The sequence below is a fragment of the Pseudoliparis swirei genome, chromosome 5 (genome assembly GCF_029220125.1).
Source record: "Pseudoliparis swirei isolate HS2019 ecotype Mariana Trench chromosome 5, NWPU_hadal_v1, whole genome shotgun sequence".
Lineage (NCBI taxonomy): Eukaryota > Metazoa > Chordata > Actinopteri > Perciformes > Liparidae > Pseudoliparis > Pseudoliparis swirei.
The window spans coordinates 26,596,321-26,615,158 of record NC_079392.1 but is presented as its reverse complement, the minus strand read 5'-3'; the positions used below and the strand labels follow the sequence as shown (position 1 = coordinate 26,615,158).

General features: G+C 48.6%; 1 protein-coding gene across 8 annotated transcripts in view; it reads right to left on the bottom strand.

Moving 5' to 3' along the window:
* The window catches only part of fryl (furry homolog, like), a 64,774-nt gene that overhangs the window by 23,411 nt on the left and 22,525 nt on the right, over positions 1 to 18,838 (bottom strand). For 5 of the 8 annotated variants that reach the window (XM_056413850.1, XM_056413844.1, XM_056413847.1 and 2 more), the window contains 42 exons: positions 17,846 to 17,985; positions 17,671 to 17,767; positions 17,095 to 17,174; positions 16,449 to 16,529; positions 16,191 to 16,359; positions 15,755 to 15,847; positions 15,576 to 15,674; positions 15,249 to 15,350; positions 13,904 to 13,948; positions 12,864 to 12,967; positions 12,447 to 12,555; positions 12,277 to 12,363; positions 12,024 to 12,195; positions 11,816 to 11,948; positions 11,630 to 11,737; positions 11,316 to 11,553; positions 10,533 to 10,709; positions 10,368 to 10,454; positions 10,014 to 10,282; positions 9,420 to 9,627; positions 9,020 to 9,144; positions 8,406 to 8,463; positions 8,214 to 8,305; positions 7,675 to 7,847; positions 7,436 to 7,596; positions 7,263 to 7,373; positions 6,108 to 6,262; positions 5,705 to 5,804; positions 5,446 to 5,614; positions 5,057 to 5,310; positions 4,819 to 4,959; positions 4,576 to 4,744; positions 4,212 to 4,296; positions 3,595 to 3,707; positions 3,351 to 3,501; positions 3,159 to 3,262; positions 2,898 to 3,080; positions 2,290 to 2,497; positions 1,591 to 1,712; positions 1,322 to 1,509; positions 792 to 886; positions 123 to 721 (listed from right to left, as the gene is read on the bottom strand). In XM_056413850.1, coding sequence (XP_056269825.1) covers positions 123 to 721; positions 792 to 886; positions 1,322 to 1,509; positions 1,591 to 1,712; positions 2,290 to 2,497; positions 2,898 to 3,080; positions 3,159 to 3,262; positions 3,351 to 3,501; positions 3,595 to 3,707; positions 4,212 to 4,296; positions 4,576 to 4,744; positions 4,819 to 4,959; positions 5,057 to 5,310; positions 5,446 to 5,614; positions 5,705 to 5,804; positions 6,108 to 6,262; positions 7,263 to 7,373; positions 7,436 to 7,596; positions 7,675 to 7,847; positions 8,214 to 8,305; positions 8,406 to 8,463; positions 9,020 to 9,144; positions 9,420 to 9,627; positions 10,014 to 10,282; positions 10,368 to 10,454; positions 10,533 to 10,709; positions 11,316 to 11,553; positions 11,630 to 11,737; positions 11,816 to 11,948; positions 12,024 to 12,195; positions 12,277 to 12,363; positions 12,447 to 12,555; positions 12,864 to 12,967; positions 13,904 to 13,948; positions 15,249 to 15,350; positions 15,576 to 15,674; positions 15,755 to 15,847; positions 16,191 to 16,359; positions 16,449 to 16,529; positions 17,095 to 17,174; positions 17,671 to 17,767; positions 17,846 to 17,985 — 6,154 coding nt within the window. The remainder of the gene's footprint in view (positions 1 to 122; positions 722 to 791; positions 887 to 1,321; positions 1,510 to 1,590; positions 1,713 to 2,289; positions 2,498 to 2,897; positions 3,081 to 3,158; positions 3,263 to 3,350; positions 3,502 to 3,594; positions 3,708 to 4,211; positions 4,297 to 4,575; positions 4,745 to 4,818; positions 4,960 to 5,056; positions 5,311 to 5,445; positions 5,615 to 5,704; positions 5,805 to 6,107; positions 6,263 to 7,262; positions 7,374 to 7,435; positions 7,597 to 7,674; positions 7,848 to 8,213; positions 8,306 to 8,405; positions 8,464 to 9,019; positions 9,145 to 9,419; positions 9,628 to 10,013; positions 10,283 to 10,367; positions 10,455 to 10,532; positions 10,710 to 11,315; positions 11,554 to 11,629; positions 11,738 to 11,815; positions 11,949 to 12,023; positions 12,196 to 12,276; positions 12,364 to 12,446; positions 12,556 to 12,863; positions 12,968 to 13,903; positions 13,949 to 15,248; positions 15,351 to 15,575; positions 15,675 to 15,754; positions 15,848 to 16,190; positions 16,360 to 16,448; positions 16,530 to 17,094; positions 17,175 to 17,670; positions 17,768 to 17,845; positions 17,986 to 18,838) is intronic. The other 3 variants (XM_056413846.1, XM_056413849.1, XM_056413851.1) reach the window with 1 other exon arrangement.

Genomic DNA, 18,838 nt, shown 5'->3' with positions numbered 1-18,838 from the left:
ATATATATATAAATACACATATATATACACACATATATATATATATAAATATATATTCATTAATTTACCAATGGCCCTAATGCTATTGTGAATACAGGACCAAGTCACCCACACACACATACCTGCCACTTGCGACGGGTCCACCAGCGTCTGCCTGGACACGCTGATGAGCTTGCTGAGCAGGTGGATGGTGAGCTCCTGCGTGGAGGCCGAGGTGAAGCCCTTGAGGAGCAGCTGCAGCAGCCCGGGGAAGCTGAACCACTTGAGCTTGGCCTGGACCTTCTCCAGCCGCTCACGGCTGTCCACGCGGTCCAGGGGCAACTGGCCCAGCAGCTTGTTCAGTAGCCGCAGGGCCAGCAGGTACTCAAACTCGTAGTCCGACTCCAGCAGCGAGGCGGCGATCCAGAACACGGTGGCCATCAGGTTGGAAGGGTCCACGGGGGGGATGGCGTCCCCTCCTGGACCCCCGCCGCCGCCCAGCGACGATAAGCTCTGGGTGCGCGCCAGGTTGCCGTGGCTGCCGGCGAGCCGGTCGGCGACGTCGAGCGTGTTGCTGCGACGCCGGTCGGCTTTCCGCTCGCCCATCAGGCTGGCGCGCAGCGAGCTGCTGCGGGCGTGGGCGTTGTGGAAGAGGCCGCCGCTGCTCAGGTTCAGCTGCCCCGTGCTCTTCCTGTTGGCGGCCAACTTGGGACCCAGCAGCAGGTGGTCGCGGGCGGAGGTCCTGAGGATGAAAACGACGGCTCGTTAGCGGGTTAGGGGTCAAACGGCGAGGTCGTAGGCGGAGGACTTACTGCGCCAAGGCGGTGAGGAGGTCGTAGTTCTTCACCGTGTCGGCCAGCGCGTCGATGCCCGACTCCAGAGTCAAGAGCAGCTCGATGACGAAGCCCTGAGCAGAAGAAACACCAACATCTGGATCTTTAATCTACGGAGGGACTTCCTGTGAGATCTGTGGGTTATTTTTCACTTCCTGTAAGATGTCTGGGTTATCTTTTACTTCCTGTAAGATCTGTGGGTTCTTTTTCACTTCCTGTAAGATGTCTGGGTTATCTTTTACTTCCTGTAAGATCTGTGGGTTGTATTCCACTTCCTGTAAGATGTCTAGGTTATCTTTTACTTCCTGTAAGATCTGTGGGTTATAGGACCCAGATTCATATGAGAAAGTATGAACACCTCTAAATGCTCAACGGGTCGAGTAGAAGGTGACCCATACTGCCGTGTGATTGGTCTAGAGATGTACTCATGGTCTTTAACAGGCTGCAAACATTCGAGTTATTTGACTATTAAATAACTTCTTCTAGGACTTGTAGCACCGGGTCCCGACCTGCGCCTCCTCTCCCGGGTCCCCGATGGTCTCGACCAGCCGAGACAGGATGTCGGACAGCGTGGCGAGCGTCAGCGGCTGCTTGAGCGCCCGGAAGATCTGGAACGAGCGGCCGGCGTAGTGGCGCGAGGAGCACGACAGCGCCGTCTGGAGGGCGACCTCGCTCAGCAACAACTCCAGCTGGAAGCCTGGAGGGAGGAGGGACCGATCAGCACCAGAACCGCCACCGCCACGCTGAGACGCCACGGGGCGGCGGGATGCGCACGGACCTGAGGGCGACAGCTTGAAGACGGTCGCCACGTGGCGGACGAAGACGCTCAGCTGCTCGGCGCTCTTGATGTTCGGGTTCTTGGGCGACACGTCCTCGTGGTTCCACAGCGGGCCGCGCTTCCTACGGGAAGGAAACGCACGTCAGGTCGGGACAGAGTCACCAGGATATTACCCGTCATCATTTCTTCTTAGAACAAGATGAAGCAGCTTTTAAAGGCGGAGCCTGATATTCTCATCTAAACATCTCCTCGCAGTCGGTTTGTGTTGGTTTGAAATGATACAGAACAATCTGATAGACGTTCATGAGGGAAAAGATGAGCGGACACTTTTCACTCAAGGCGGCTGAATGACCCCCCCTCTTTAGTTCTCATGGACATTTTATATCTTAGTTCTGAAGGCTGAGGACCTCCCAGACTCTCTTCTTTTAGGAGTCTAAAAGAAACGAGTGCAGTCAGACTCTGGAGAAGAAGCTCCTAGAAACACATGTCAGAACATCCAAACTCTTTGCACCACACCTCAGAACATCAGCTGACGGCGTCACACCAGGCAAAAGAAACCACAAAACCAAACCCATGCAGACATGAAGTACCCGCTGGTGCTGTCAGACGCTGCTGGAGGCATGAAAGCAAACGATTGGACAGGATGAGCGGCGTGGGGACGACAGGTGAGACGCCAGGTCGGCCGAAGAGCCTCCTCACCTGGAGGTGATGAACTCGATGAGAGACTTGACCTTCTCGTCCTGCTCGGCGGTGGCGTCGACCTCGCTGAGGAGCGGGGGGGCGAGGTGCGGGGGGGCGAGGTGCGGGAGGGCGGCGCCCGGGCTGATGCTGGAGGAGGTGGAGCTGGAGCTGAGGCCGGAGTCCGTCATGGGGGACGGCTGGCAGTCCGACAAGAGCTCCTGGACTCCTGGAGGAGCAGCAAGCACCCCTTGGTCATGGAGCCATGTGTCTCTTTGTAGCTACTGTGTGTCTCTTTGTAGTTACTTTGTGTCTCTTTGTAGCTACTGTGTGTCTCTTTGTAGTTACTTTGTGTCTCTTTGTAGCTACTGTGTGTCTCTTTGTAGTTACTTTGTGTCTCTTTGTAGTTACTTTGTGTCTCTTCATAGTTAGTTTGTGTCTCTTTGTGTCTGTTTGTGTCGCTTCATAGTTAGTTTGTGTCTCTTTGTCTCTCTTTGTGTCTCTTTTATGTCTGTTTGTAACTACTTTGTATGATGAATCATTCTCAGCTACTTCTCCTCCTTTATGTTCATACGGCCGACGGGGAATCAGTTCAACGTCCTGGATGACTTCTCCGCAGCAGAACTCACCCGTGAGGTTGATCTCCGGCGCCACCGGCTTCACGGTCAGGACCCGCGGCTCGTTGTAGTCTCGGTTGCGCAACAGCACCATGGCCACGGACTGGACGCTGCTGTTGGCGCCCTGGACCACGAGCAGGTGGAGCAGAAGACGCTTGCAGTGCTCGTACACCTCCGGGTGCTGGTGGTCAAAGCCTGGAGGGAGACAGGTGAGGTCATGTGACTTCAGCAGTCTAGGACCTGAGAGAGCCCCTACAGGAGAACACCAGTTACCTATGAAGATTGCATGGAGCAGGAGGTGCAGGTAGGCACCCCACTCCACTTTGACCCCGTGGTCCACGATCAGGTCCGTGAGGAGGATGACTGCGATGTTGCACCTGGAAGAAGAGAGCGGAGGGGTTGACTTCAGCTGAAGAACACGACAGAGGGAAGTAGAGTCGGCGTAAAGGGAGAGGGGGGGCGTACCTGTGGAGGGGCACGCCGGGGGAATTGGTCTCCGGCAGGTAGTCCACGAGGGGGGACCAGCAGCCCCCCGTGGGGGGGAAGGGCAGTGGCTCGGGCCGGTCGTGATCCATCACCTTCAGACGCCAGTTGGCGTAAAGAGGCATGGAGTCACCTGGAGGAGAGAGAACAGGAGTGTTGGTGGTGGTGGGGGGGGGGGGGTCTACTACTTTATTTTATTTTGAAGGGGCAAAGCGTGAACTCTCACTCTTCTCCTCCTCGTAGGAGCCTCCAGAGCTGCTGCTGTAGCGCGACTCCAGGCGGTGGTGCTGCCGGTTCAGGTTGCTGTTCAGCCCGCTGTAGATGTCCAGGTGGGTGTAGCTGCAGGAACAGACACGCCCACATTCAAAAACACAGTCTCGGTGATGTCATCATTTAAATGCCTCCATTAAAAAAGCTGTGACAGAACTGACATCAGCATTACGACATCAGACGAAGTGCTCTGTAATACAGCCGTAATGCCTCTAGTGGACACCAGGAGAATAACACCTAATAATGCTCTTTGGTTCTCGTTGTTATTCTTATTGCTGTAATCTTAGACACAATCATTTCCTTTGGGATAAATAGAGTTCTCTCTTATCTTATTACAGACTTATCAAAGAAGCTGAAATTAGACTTAAATAGATTAAAAAACTAAAAATACTAAATATTCACGGCCAAAGTGATTGAAAAATATAAACACTAGAATTGTCCCTTAGTGACGAATAAGGGTTAAATTAAACAATTTCCCTTTATTGTTGACTGCTGAACTATGAACACATTTATTGTTTGATTGTGATTTATTTTATTTTATATATATATACATCAGTATAACGGAGCTCGTACCTGTCCTCCATGTTGGAGTCTTTGATCTTGCTGTCGTGATGACCCTCGCTACCTGGAACCATGGTGTTGGTGCTGGATGTCGTTCCTGAGGGAGGGGGGGGAGAGAGAGAGTAAGAACGAGAGAGAGACAGGGAGAAAGAGAGAGACAGACAGGAAGAGAGAGAGAGAGAGAGAGAGGGAGAGAGAGAAACAGATGGAGAGAGAGAGAGATGGAGGGCGAGCAAGAGAAAGAGAAAAAAGGACAGAGAGAAATAGAAAGAGAGAGAGAGAGAGAGAGAGAGGGACAGGGGGAGAGAGAGAGAGAGCACATTGAGCACCCGGCATCGAACACGTGGCTCTGCAGGTGGGGGAGGGGCTCGCTCACCGGAGGTGACGGAGGGGACCTTGTGGCTGGAGGAGATGCGGTAGAACGGCGGGTTGTCCATGTGCGTCACGGCCGAGCAGACGGGCTCCGTGAGCTCCAGCTCGCTCATCAGCTCCTCCAGCAGCTGCATCGTCTTGTCTCTGCCCAGGTAGACCACGACCCGCTTCACCTGGGGACACACGCACGTCAGAAACACCAGGGGCGAGCGGCGGACGCAATGCATGATGGGAACACGCGACTCACGTAGGGCAGGAGGCTGGGCTCGCTGCCCACGCCCGAAATGCCGATGAGGAAGTGCAGGATGATCTTCAGGTTCTTCGGCCAGCTGTCGGCCAGCGTGGTCCAGACGTTCTCGATCTCCGACCACGCGAACTCGTCTCCGTACTGCGGAGAGTAAATCGGTAAAATACCCAAATGACGCACACCTCCTCCGGCCGAACGCGTCCTCGGTGCCGCGCCTCGGTCCGCCGGCGCCGCTCACCTTGGCGGTCATGAACATGAGGTTGTTGAGCACCATGGAGGTGGCGCGCGGCGAGCCCCAGCCCTCGCCGCGCAGCCAGCGCCGGCTGTTGACCATCGTGGTGTCGCGCTCGTCCTCCTCGCCGCCGCCGTCGTCCGGGCGCCGCGCGGCCGCCTTGAAGTCGACCAGCTCCACGTTGTTCATCCACGGCAGGAGGTAGTGCAGCATCACCTGGCGGCCACCGGGGTGCGCCGTCTGGATCCGCTGGCTCACCTCTGGAGACATTATAATACATATCTGTGTGTGAGTGTGTGTGTTATTGTGTGTGTATGTGTGTGTCTGTGTGTGTGTCTGTGTGTGCATGTTTCTGTGTCTGTGTGTGTTGTGTGTGTGTGTGTGTTGTGTCTCACCTGAGAAGATGGGCAGCGTGAGTTCGGGGTAGGTCCTCGCCAGCTCCTCTGACAGCTGGTAGTACGACACGCTGTAGAGGTGCGGCAGCGGAGAGGGCGGAGTCAGGATGCCGTCCGCACGCTGGATCTCCAGCTTGTGGGCGTAGCGGAAGAGCTTGGGCTCCAGGATCTGAGGAGAGAGAGAGGGAGAGAGAGAGAGGATGAGATGAAGCAGTAACGGTGGGTTCAGTTGCGCTGGGAAACGGAGAACCTCTCTGACCTGCAGCAGCTGCATGGCCACCTCGTAGATCTCCCGGGAGGAGTCGGCCGCCTTGAAGAGGATCAGGTTCAACAGCACCACCGTGTCAAACTGGTAATCCCTGAGGGGGGGAGAAAGAGGGATGGGGGGGGGAGGGAGAGGGAGAGAGACATAGGGAGACAGTGAGACAGTGAGAGGGAGAGAGAGAGAGGGAGAGGGGGGAGAGAGAGAGAGGGAGAGAGGGAGAGAGAGAGAGCAAGAGAGGGAGAGGGGGGAGAGAGAGAGGGAGCAAGAGAGAGGGAGAGAGAGAGAGGGAGCAAGAGAGAGAGAGGGAGAGAGGGAGAGAGGGAGAGAGAGAGGCGTGAGGCGCTTGAGTCAGGAGTCGCCCCTGAAGAACCGGTCCAAACCGGCGTGGCTCCGGTACCTGTTGTGGAAGACGTTGGCGATGGCCCGGAAGCAGCCGGCGGCCACGCGGCGCGACCCGGTGTAGCAGCGGTCCACGGCCCAGAACATCAGGTTGCTCTGGTCCGGGTTCAGCTCCAGCAGCAGCATCACGGCCTCGCAGCCCAGCTGGTGGACCTGAGGAGGACCGCCAGAACCCAGAGCCGTCAGAACCCATGAGCCCAACAACAGAGCCCCCTTCAGGAGGACGGGGCTCCCAGGCCCGCCACACGTGGAGCGCTGCAGTACCTCTGAACACCACTGGGTGGTGCTCCTGAGCCGTGACCTCAGGGGCCTGAACCGCTCGCTCCTCATTGGTGGAGACTTTTTAATGAAACACTTGTCTTGCGGACCATAAGAGTAACTTGTAGTCACATTATAATGCATAATAAGGACATTATACCAGATTAAAGCGATGTCTCTGCGTTAAGATAAGTTTCCATCACCGCCACAAACAGTTCAGACTAAAGAGTTAGACTTTATTGTCTTTATGATGTTCTAGAAACACAGAGTTCTACATCTGAGGATATAGTTTGCAGCCAAATCTAATTATTTACAGGATATTCAATCTGTGGTTCTTTTCAATGCGTCCGACACTCGTTAAGTAGAGATCTTTACACTTCCTCCTCGTCGTCCTGGAGGTTAGTTTTATGTTAAATCTACAGTTCATGTTCAGCCTTCTGTATTCTTCTCAGTGCGTTTTGTTTTTAAATGAAGTGTTTGAAAGCTACGGCTGGTGAAGTGACTCCTTCATGTTCTTCCTTTGGGTCACAATACATTCATTAAACTGGTAAACTATCACCACCATAAGAGCGTTATCCTCATACGGGTCCATTCAACTATTACACTTTATTAAATGTGCATCTGTCCGTGAGAAGGTCCGTAGCCGTCCCGTCAAGCTCGCATTGAAACGTTAAAAAAAAAGTGTGATTCCTTTTACCCTTCAAAATAAAAGTCTGATTCATCTCATAAGAGAGAAACTGGATTAAAGCCTCTATAACTGATTCAAACACTACGATGTCAAAAGGCAAACATAAAATCAAAAAGGCAAATGAAGAACAGGCAATCATCAGAAAACAATAAGTTATTTACAGGTGTGTTTAACCACTGCGACGTGTTTCCCCGCCTCTTCTGTTACCTTCTTGTCCTGAGAGTCCAGGATGTTGTCCAGCCACTTGTAGAGGTATCCGTCTGAGGAGAGCCCCACGTTGTCGGCCACGGGGCCACAGCACAGCACGGCAGACATGGCCTGGGGGACGAGGGGTTAGTATGCATCTGCATGTGTGTGTGTGTGTGTGTGTGTGTGTGTACCTTCAGAGCACAGTACTGGTGCCTGTTGATCTGCATGTTGCGGTCGCTGTAGCGGTCCAGGGGCGTGAACATGATGCTGAAGGGTCCGGCCCAGTGGCTGAACAGCATGAACAGGCTGTGCCTCAGGGACTGCTGGGGGAAGATGGTCCTCCTCTGGTGGACTGGACACAACCACAGCACAGTCAGAGACCAGGACCGTCAGAGCATACGGGTCTGGATCAGGGGGGGGGGGGACATACCCGGGACGTTCTGGATGATGTTGGCCACCAGGGCGCTGAAGTGGCAGCGGATGTCCTTCAGCATGTCCGAGTCCTTGTCGTTCTCGGCCTCCAGCAGCTGCCGGGTCAGGTCCACGTACTCCAGCAGCGTGCTGTTCAGGGAGTGGCTCTCCCCGTCCAACCCGCCGCTGGTTCTGAGAGGAAAAGAATAAAGACGATTATTCAGATGCGTTGGCAAAGGGCAAACTCTCAAGTGTCACAGGGCATATATTTATTTATTTAAATATACATATTTAGATTTATATATTTATTTTATATTCATATATACATTAATTAATGTATATATATATTTATTTATAAATGTATATATATGTTTAGATTTATTTATATATATTTATTTTATATTTCTATAAAATATATAATAAATATTTATATAAATAAATAAATAATTATATATAAATATACATAAATATATATATATATTAATTTATATAAAATATACAATAAATATATCTAACAATAAAGGGATAAAGACTGTTTATCGCGATGGCGTTACGTACATCTGGCTGATGACGCCGCCGTCGGCCAGCAGCTCAAAGATGCGGACCAGCTGGACTCTGAGGATGTCGCGCCGCCTGCGCCGCTTCATGTTCTGCAAGGGAGGACAGACCATAATAACTCCAGCAGCGCGTCGTCGCCGTCTCCGGACACAGAAACGGTGGCGAGTGAAGTAACGGCCGAGCTGCTCTTACCTCAGGTCTTCTTTCTAGGGCTTCTTTGATGATGGGGTTGAGCTCCTCGATCAGCTCTCTGGAGGGAGAATAAACTAATTATTACTGCTGTTCAAATCATAAACTCTCTCTACATAGTTAATGTGTAGATGACTATTCTCTGGTGTGAAGAACTATCTTAATATTTACAATAAAAATCATTATTTATAACTTCCTCAATATTTTGACTATATTTTATATTCATTTTGCAATTAATTTGATGAATAAAAGTGAGTTTTCATGGAAAACACTAAATTTTCCTGATGACCTCAAACTCTTGAACGGTGGTGTATGTTAATAAAGCTTCAGAGGGCGTCAGTCAGGAGGACTTGAATTCCACAAAATAAAGAAAAAAACTTGAAACTCCCCTTGGACTTCAACACGTGACATGAAAACACAAGTACATTTAAATATATATACTTCCTGAATCCAACGTTAATCCTCTTAATTAAACGGAGACCCTTAATTCCCAGATCCGCTTCGCTCGACCCGATGGCGTCCAATGAGATCAGAGGAGAGATTCATGACGTCACCAGAGGACTTGAGACTCAACTCTGGCCCCGAGACTAAAAAGCTCCTCCGCCCTGCGGTGGTACCTGAAGGCCACGGGGTTGGTCCTGCCAAGGCCCAGCACCAGAGACTCCGTGATGTCCATGCACTCGGAGCGCATCATGGGGACGATGTGTTTGAAGAGGGACGAGGGGGACGGAGTGCCGACGATCTGCGGACACGGAGACATTGAGGGTTTTAGAGTCAGGGTTACACGTACATCAGACTTAGATGGAGTTTTTGTGCCTAATTTTCACGACTTGGAACCCTCTGAACGCCCAAGGAACAAGACTTTGAACAAAACATGTGGAATAAGAAGTGTCAACCCTCGTTTTACACGATGTGTCCAACAGAAACGACAACAGTGACGTTTGAACTTTGTTGTTTCGGCGTTTAAAGGACACTTTTATATTCAGGTTCCGGGGCTCAGGAGGTCATGCTGCTGACCTTGGAGTCGTAGCTGTAGCCGCTGTCCGGCGTGGACGCCAGCGTCTCGGGCGGGGAGCAGCGGACGGAGCCGGAGGTGGAGGACGAGGAGGACATGGAGGGAGAGGAGGAGGCGGAGCTACAGCACAGGATCAGGTAGTTCCTCCACAGGCCGATGTACGAGTCACTGCTGGTCAGGCTGTTCAGCTTCTTGGCGTTGATGGGGCTACTGGAGGAGGACGAGAGGAGAGGAGGAGAGGTTGAAGGAGGAGGAGAATAACAAGAGGAAGAAGAGGAAGAAGAAGAACAGAAGAGGAACAAGAATAGGAAGAAGAAGAACAACAACAACAAGAGAAAGAACAAACAGAGGAAGAAGAAGAAGAGTAAGAGAAAGAACAACAAGAGGATGAAGGACAAGAAGAAGAAGAGGAAGAGAAAGAAAAACAGAAGAGGAACAAGAAAAAGAACAAGTTGAAGAAGAAGAAGAGGAAGAACAAGAACAATAAGAGGAAGAAAAGGAAGATGAACAAGCAGAGGAAGAAGAAGAGAAAGAACAAGAAGAGGAAGAAGAAGAACAACAAGTTGAAGAAGACAACAACAACATGCGGGCCGTACTTGATGTCGACCTGCGGCGACAGCAGCTGCAGCCGCGTGTAGGCGAACATCCAGGCGTAGTTGAGGGCGGTGGGGCAGAGCTTGGGGAGGTTCTCCTGCCGCAGGTAGCTGGAGAAGCTGATGACCCAGGGGTCCTGGCCCTGAGTGACGTGTGCAAACACCCAGATGTGGGAGGGGCTCACCACGTCGAACTGGTGGCTGATGGGAGACGAGCTCCACTCCGCCAGCGTCTGCAGGTCGATGCCACTGGGGCAGAACAGCAGGTTGCTCTGGGGGGGCGACAGTGAGACACTGAGGAGGAGGAGGAGACTTCGGGTTTACGCCATTCTGAGAGAAAGGGGAGGAGCCTAATACCTGGTCGGCCCCCGTGAGGTGAATGAAGCTCTCCAACACCGACGCGCTCAGTCTGTCCATCACGTCGATGGCGAGCTCCTCGTCTCCCTGAGAGAGGAACACACGTCAGGACGCCGTTGCTTGGTAATGCGATGAGTCTCCGCGGTGAAAACGGCGTGCGCTCACCTTGCCGACGCCCAGCGCCGTGTGCAGCGCGCGGACCTCCTTGAGGACGTTGACGGCCAGCCGCCTGGTGGCCGGCCGGCAGCTGCAGAGCACCACCAGGGCCAAGCCCTCCACCACGTGCAGCACGCCCAGCAGAGGGGGGCGCTCCAGGGACAGAGAATGGCCGCCGCTCGAGCCCTGAGAGAGAGAGAGAGAGAGAGACTTTAAATGACAATTAAAATCCCTTTGAACATGAAGCCCGTTGAGGAAGTGAGTTTGTTTTTTGTCTGGAAAGGATGTGAAAAAAAAGAAGTTGTCAAGTGATTTTGTCAGAATAAAGTGTTTGTTGTTGTAATACTCATTTCAGCCACAAGGGGCTGTGCACAACCACCCCACTGCACGTCTCAATAAGCGTTTGTGTTTTTCAGGTTTAATTTCTCCATGTATTCTAAATGTAAAAAAGGAACATATTTTGCTTTTTAAAATAAAAATTGAAAAATATATAAATATAATTAAAAAATCGAATAGAAATAGAAAAAATATATAAAGAAAAATATTGAATGGAAACAAATAGAACAAGTATGAAGAAAAATAAAGAAAATTGAAAAAATTGAAATGGAAAAAAATTAAGTATAAAGAAAATTGAATATAAATAGAAAAAAACAATTTTTTTTAAATATACAAATCCAAAAAATAGAATAGAAAAAAGAAAAAAAAACATAAATAGAACATAGAAGGGAAAAAAAGTCACCGAATAATCCTGACTATAAATCACACGACCAATGAGAGGCTTCCTTCACGGACCTTGGCGTCGTGGCTCTTGTTGCTGCTCTGCACCGCCTGCCTCCATTGGCTGAGCAGCTGCAGCAGCATCTTGACGGCGTTGTCCAGCAGCGTGGGGTGGACGTCCGTCACCTCGCGCACCACGAAGTACGCGAAGCCCGAGAGGACGTCCTCGCGCCACTCCGGGAAGTCCACCATCAGGGCCTGGAGGGTCGTGAAGGCCAGGCCGCGCAGTTCCTCGTCCATGTGGATGGTCAGTCTGCAGGAGGGGGAGGGGGTTAGAGCGGCAGTGGATGTAGGTGAGTGGGTGAGGGTGGGAAGGGGGAGGAGCTTACTTGGCGAGAAGTTCTATGAGGTCTTGTCTGCTCATGCCGTCCGGGATCAGGCGTGGGATGGCGGCCACGCACGTACGAAACAGATCGATCTTTGGCTTCCTCTCGCCCCTGTGGTGCAAAGAGGCTCGTGAGAACTTCAGGTCAGAGGTCACACACACACACACACACACGCACACACACACGTACGTGATCATGTCCTCGGGCTCCTTGTTGGACATCTGCACGTTGGTCATGCTCATGGAGCGTCCCACCTCCTTGTCCAGGTGTCTCAGGATGTTGTCTAAGGCCTTTCTGACTTGAGGGTAGTACACCGACATGCCTGGAAAACAAAGGAGGAGTCATTCAGCTATTCCACCCCCCCCCCCTTTCCAAAAGCAGGAGGGAGCCCACCCACCGATGCCCTTGGCCTCCTCGTCGGTGAGGGTGGTGTTGAGGAAGATCTTCTTGACGCGCATGGTGTTGCCGGAGGGCATGATGATCCCGGTGGTGGGCATCGGGGGCTCCCCGTCCTTCTGCTGGAGGCTGTCGGCGATCACCAGGAAGGCTCGCAGGCCGATGTTCATCCTCTGTGGAGACGGTGAGGGGGCGTGAGGAGAGGAAAGCCACAAACAACAACAACAACAAGGACCCTTTAACCTGTAGTCTACCTCCGGGTTGATGGCGAAGGTTTTGTGAGACTTGCCCACGCACAGGAGGTCGTAGATGATCTCCTTCATGGCGAAGTCCAGTCGTTCCTGTAACAACCAACAGGGCGGCGTTCACTCACCGCGATGGTTAACAACGAGCCGTGAGGTCCGGGTGCGTTCGCTTTGCTCACCTGAGCGATGAATTGGATGATCTTGACGAAGATGTTGAGCGGCGTGTCCCTGGGCACCACGCTGCGGGAGCCTTTGGGGAAAAGTGCTGAAACGATGCTGAGTAGTCGACTAGCGGGGAAAAGAGATTTATTCAGTCTATTTACAAGGGCTTATAGTGTGTGTATATATATATATATACACACCCACACATATATATATATATATACACATATATCTATATAAAATATATATAAATAAACATCTATATAAAATATATATATACAAATATGCATATATAAATATAAACATAAATATAACTATATATATATGAACATATATAAATATTTACATAAATAAATATCTACAAAAATATATATATTTTTTTTAAAATATAGATATAACTATATAGATATGCATGTGTTTGTGTGTGCACTGACCTCTGTGTCACAGTGTTGCTCTCACACTTGATCCTGATGATGTAAACCCAGAGCAGCCTGTAGAGCGACTCCAGAGCCACACGAGACATTTTGGGGTCTTTGTTCTGCGGATGTAAAATTAGAAAAGAAAACCGTGAGATCGGGTCGATGTTGTTCTGGAGAAACTGTGGGATCCTTTTTTTTTTTTTCAGCCTCTGAGCTTCACTTCCAATTAGTTAAAAGTCCTCAAGATCAAATGATCACGGAGCATTTTTAAAGGACGTAGTCGGCAGCCGAAGCGGCCCCGATGATTAAAAATATTATAGTTTTATAAAAAAAGGATTTTTTACCTGCAATTGACACAATATTTAGTTTGTTCATCAAAATATACTTGAAGTAGCAAAAAGTAAAACGACCCATAATGCAGATTAATATATGTTATAGTTTTATAGTTAATGATTCAATAATGAAAACATCACTTCTGTTGCAGTTTCTCACACAACCCCCCCCTAGCTGTGCATAATTAAGTAATTTAACCTGTTTGGAACCCCCCCCCCCACCAATATTGTGCCTGAGTGGGAATATTTGGGACTTCCCGAGACACCATTAGAAATATGAAACCCGGCGTGACCAAAATAAAAAAAGATATCCCATCATCGTATCCAAGGCAATGGAGAAAGGGGAGGAGCTTCAGCCTCAGAGCAGAATCCTCCGTTGGCCCTGGAGTCGAGTCAAGCGTTGAACCTCAAAACAGACAGAAGCGTTGGAGTCCGTAGTTTAGACTTCCCCGACTGGCCCCCGGCCCGAGAGCTGCTCTCTAACACACGGGCCGCTCTGCTCGGCCTCCGATTGGCTCACGCCGACAAGCCGACCCCGAACAACCGAACAGAACCAACGACGACAACGAGTGCTGGCCAATCAGAGGCGGAGAGAGGGGCGGGCCACGCCTGTCGCCATGGTAGGATTGATAATTTTGCTTCCTGGACCTGGTACTGGACCTAGTACTGGACCTGGTTTTTCAGAGGGATGGGAGCCCCTCGCCGCCCACCACATGAACTCACCTGCAGCGTCTCAATCTGCTTTCGGATGCTGTTGTTAGACGGCATCTGGAGCGAGTCAACGTGAGAAAAAAAGATCACGACAGGAGACAAAGAATGAAGGGGAGGGGGGGGAGGTCACATGCATGTTATAGAGACAACAGAAACTAAACAAATGTGAAATGAGCGTCTGAAGCGTCTCGTCAGTGAATTGAATTACACGCGCGCCGCTGAAGCCACTTTATGAGCCATGAAGTGAGACAGTTTATACATCTCAACACAATGAAGCAAAGGGAGGCGTGCGGTGGTTAAATAAAGAGAGGAGTGGACAACAGGAGGAACACGGAGGAAAAGGACAATTAGAGGTGTGAAAGGAAAGTGGGAGGAGCCATTAGTTAGACACCCAATCAGCTATTAAATCCACGTGAAGAGCTCACGCTGCGGATAGAAGGGACGCCCAAATATGGTGTGAACTAAGATTTACAGTAATTTGTAAAATAACCAATTAATGGAGATGAGAACATGCGTAACATTCAGCATGAAACTGCCTTAAAGGTACAGTCTGGATGTTTTGAAGTGTGGCTGCATGACGTTCTTCTCCAGAGTCAAAAAGGTGTTTTTAAGGGTTTGTTTGGATTCATTAAAGTCTCACAACAACAACAACAAACTCACTAACAGGAAGATATTATAAATATAGACAAACAGATAAATAGAGATTCTTTTATTTATTATTTCACTTTTTAACTCTGGAGAAGAAGAAGAAGCTACAAACACACTTCAGAATATCGGTACTGTCCCTTTAAGTGATTCATTGGTCTGTGACCAGTTTGAAGAGCAGCCACAGGGTTAAAAATCACCCTAAATCACTAGAAATCATCGCTACACTCGAGCCGTCGCACACAAAAACCCCGTCAGCTGATCTCAATCAGAGAGTCCGCTTCACCACAACTCAGACCGACTGATTACTTCATTAAAGAAACCTTCAACAATCACGACACTGAAGGAGAATACCGGAAAGAGACGGCCAATCAGAACTGTCGGAAATCACCATCAAGATCATGGACTCTCCACGCAAGGGCAATCAATGTAGAACCAGGAGGGAGGGGGGGGGGGGGTCATGACTCCATGATGGACAAGAGGGCAGTGGGTTTGATCGGTTCACTGGGATTCTTTCACAGACCGGACTGAAAGCAGCACTAGAGATACTTAGATAAAACTAAAATAATACACATTTAATATACCTCATGTTTGTGATTCTTAGAAAATAACAAATCAAGTGCTCTTCCTATCCAGATCTGTCTGCTGATGAATTAAGAGGGGAAAGCACCTTATTGTTATTATTGTGATGGTGATGATGATGATCGTGTACCTTGAGGTGCGAGAGGCAGTTCTGGAGGAAGATGTGCCAGTTGTTGAGGAAGAACTGCTTCTGACTGACACACAGCAGGCAGGTCACCAGAGGGTACAGAGCCTGGGGGGGAGGTGTTGTTGTTTACAGGGTCACGTCAACAAGAGAGAAGAGGTGTTGTTTACAGGGTCACGTCAACAAGAGAGAAGAGGTGTTGTTTACAGGGTCACGTCAACAAGAGAGAAGAGGTGTTGTTTACAGGGTCACGTCAACAAGAGAGTAGAGGTGTTGTTTACAGGGTCACGTCAACAAGAGTAGAGGTGTTGTTTACGATGATGTCATCGTTACCAAAGAGTGCTTCTTCCTGGAGCTGAGTTCAAAGGTCGTTTGGTAGAGCATCTCCACGAAGTTCTTGAGGCACGGCACGTTGACCTCGTTCTTCACGGCCTGAGGAGAGAGAACCGTCACCACGCCGCCGGGTCCATCTTCAAACCGTGTTCTATAACTTTAGCTGTTTATAACGTTACCGCGGCCACCGGGATGAGGATCTCCACGAAGAGGCCGGCCAGGGCGTGTTTGATGTCCTTGTCTTTGACCTCCAGGAAATACTGAGCACACTCCTAGAACAGGGCATACAGGACACACATTAAGAACACACACATTAAGACACACATTAATAATACACACAGCAGTATTGAGATGACGATATATAAATATTTTAATATATATATGTATATATTTTTAAATATATTAAAAAAGAATATATATAAATATATAAAAAATATTTATATTTAAAAAAAAACATTTCTATAAATATATATATATGAATATATATAGATAAACAAATATCTATATAAATTTATATTTTATATATCTATAAATAAATAAATATATATAAATGTGTATATAAATATATATAAAAAAGAAATGATGTACACACACACTTTACACTTTCTCATTTACCTGCATGAACTGGAAAGAAGCCTCAAAATCCTCCACCGGATACATTTTGACCCTGAAGAACTTCATGCCCATGATGAGGCTGATGACGCTGTGGACCACGTAGGGACTCTGCTCCTTCAGCCGGAGCTCCTTCAGCTCTGTGATGAACTTCTTCCTCACAGCCTGAAACCTGAACACACACACACACACACATATATATATATATATAAATACACACACAACTAAGGAGAGAGGCGACTGGAAGCGTTGCACACGTACTTTGACTGCGTCAGGATTCCGATGACCTCGGCGTACAGGTCTGCGATGATGTGCACATTGCCAGTGTTTGGGCCACAGTACCTGTCAATCAAAGCATCCGTCATCAAGTCTGAAAACAATCAACATCTTTATCCTGGAAGACAGTCACGGAAACACTGAGAGGCAAGTTGTTCTTCTTCTGTGTTTGTGACTTGGGAACAGGTGGGTGAGGAAAGATCAGGATGAAGCTGTTTGTTGTTGTAATACTCATGTTGGCCACAAGAGGCGGAAGTGCACTGCTCCCCTGTTTTCATTTCTCCATGCATGTGTGTGTTAGCAGGTTGTGTGAATTAAGAAACCAGTGATGCTTTTAGTCCCATTTAGACCATAGAGATGTGATGTGGCCACAGGGAGTATTACAACAACAAACACGTGATCACATGATCTCACTGCCAAAAAGTTATTGCAAAACTTTTTCTCAACCGTCACAGCTGAGAAAACAACCTATTATACAAGTCTGATATAAAATAGACCAAAAAATAACAGTTTTTTCATTGAAAAATAAAGTAATTTTAACGACACCTTCATGAAGTGCCCTTACTGACCGCGTCCATTGAAACATTCACACAGCGGCCTCCACCAGGACCTCCGAGTCACCCCTACTCACCCCTCTTTGTGTTTAAAGTGCTTGAATGCCAGGTTCAGGACTTCGTGTACGAGAACATCTGGAACTGGGTGAAGAGGAATCTGGGACGAGAGGAACCAGAAGCAGCGACTCATTAGCAACAGGAGCGAGTCCACTTCAGTTATTTATAAAGACTACGCTCTTATCTTTCTACGAGTGAAAGAATAACTAAACTCTTACGCAGTGGCAGGAGATGGATGTATATGAGGATATAGATAGATAGATAGATAGATAGATAGATGGACGCAATAAAAAAGGCTGGACAAAGACTTCAGGACCAGATCCTAAATAAAAATAAAATGAATAAATCGTGTGTCCTAATAAATATGTAATAAACTGTTATTTACACTTTCATTTTTCTATAATTTTTTACATTTTTATTTCCCTTGTTATTTAAATAAAATAAAAATCAAATAAATAAATCCTGTTTTGACTAAACCTTTGATGAGTCAAAGCTAATAAACGTTAAACACTGAAACATGCTGTCCCTGGTGAACATGCACAGACAGGTAAACAAACAGGTAAACAGACAGGTAAACATTGCGTCACTCGCCTCACCTGTTTCAGAACTTCCACCGAAACTAAACAAAAAATGAAATCTATGGATAAGTCTCTCCGCTCCAGAAGGTAGTCTTTGTCCCGGTGCTGCTCGTCTCTGGAGAGAGAGAGAGAGAGAACCGGTATGAGAGAGGAGGAGGAAGAAGAGGAGGAGTATGAGGAGGAGGAAGCTCACCCTTTGGACTTGGTGCTAGAGCGCGGCCGGTACTCGTAGGACTCGTCCTCGGTGCCGCTCTGCCTCCGGTACCAGTCGAACAGCGTGCGCAGGAGGGAGGGCAAACAGTGTTCTGCTATTGAGCTCATAGAGCTTATTAACTGCAACAACAACATTACATGAGCTCACGATTACCAACAATACTCTTGGTCAAGTCAATAAAATAAATAAAAACTATGAAACAATGCTCTTTCTATGCCTCAAATATAAATATAAATAATATATACGTAAATATATATAAAGAAATATGTATATAAATATATATAATTCAATAAATATATAAATACAAATAATTAAATATTTATATATAAATAAAATATATAAATAAATATATATATGTATATATATAATTAAATATTGCTATATAAATAAATAGAGGAGTTAAATCATTTTTGTTCTACGACTGAATGACAGAGCGCTGGGGTCAAAGGTCAGCCAGTCACAGTGAAGCAGCTGCGGCGGCTTCACGGTCTCTGGGAAACCATTCATCCCAGTTTGACGTTCCCGCTAAACGAACACAACGACTTCATCGCCGGCTTCGCAGAGTTTAGTTGCTTAGTAAGAAATATAAGACATCGGCACCGTGGCGACTCGGTTCAGACGATACATAAAACATGGGGGGGGAGTGTGTGTGCGTGTGTGTGTGGTGGGTCAGCGTGCATGTGTCTTTATTTAAGGGCCCGGTGCAGCGTGGTGGTGATGATGGATGGCGGGTCAGGAGAGTTACGCAACGTCTCCCTTATAGCGTCGGGCGGCAGAGCGATTTACTGCCGAGGATGACACAGCGGTTCTACGCTCCCCGGACCTGTGTGTGTGTGTGTGTGCCTTTGTGCTGAACCAAGCGTTCTGCAGAGTGAAGGGAGTTCTGCAGCAGCCACAGACGAGGGAGTGGGCGGAGCCTGAGATTCAGATATATGTGCACGTACACACACACACACACACACACACACACGC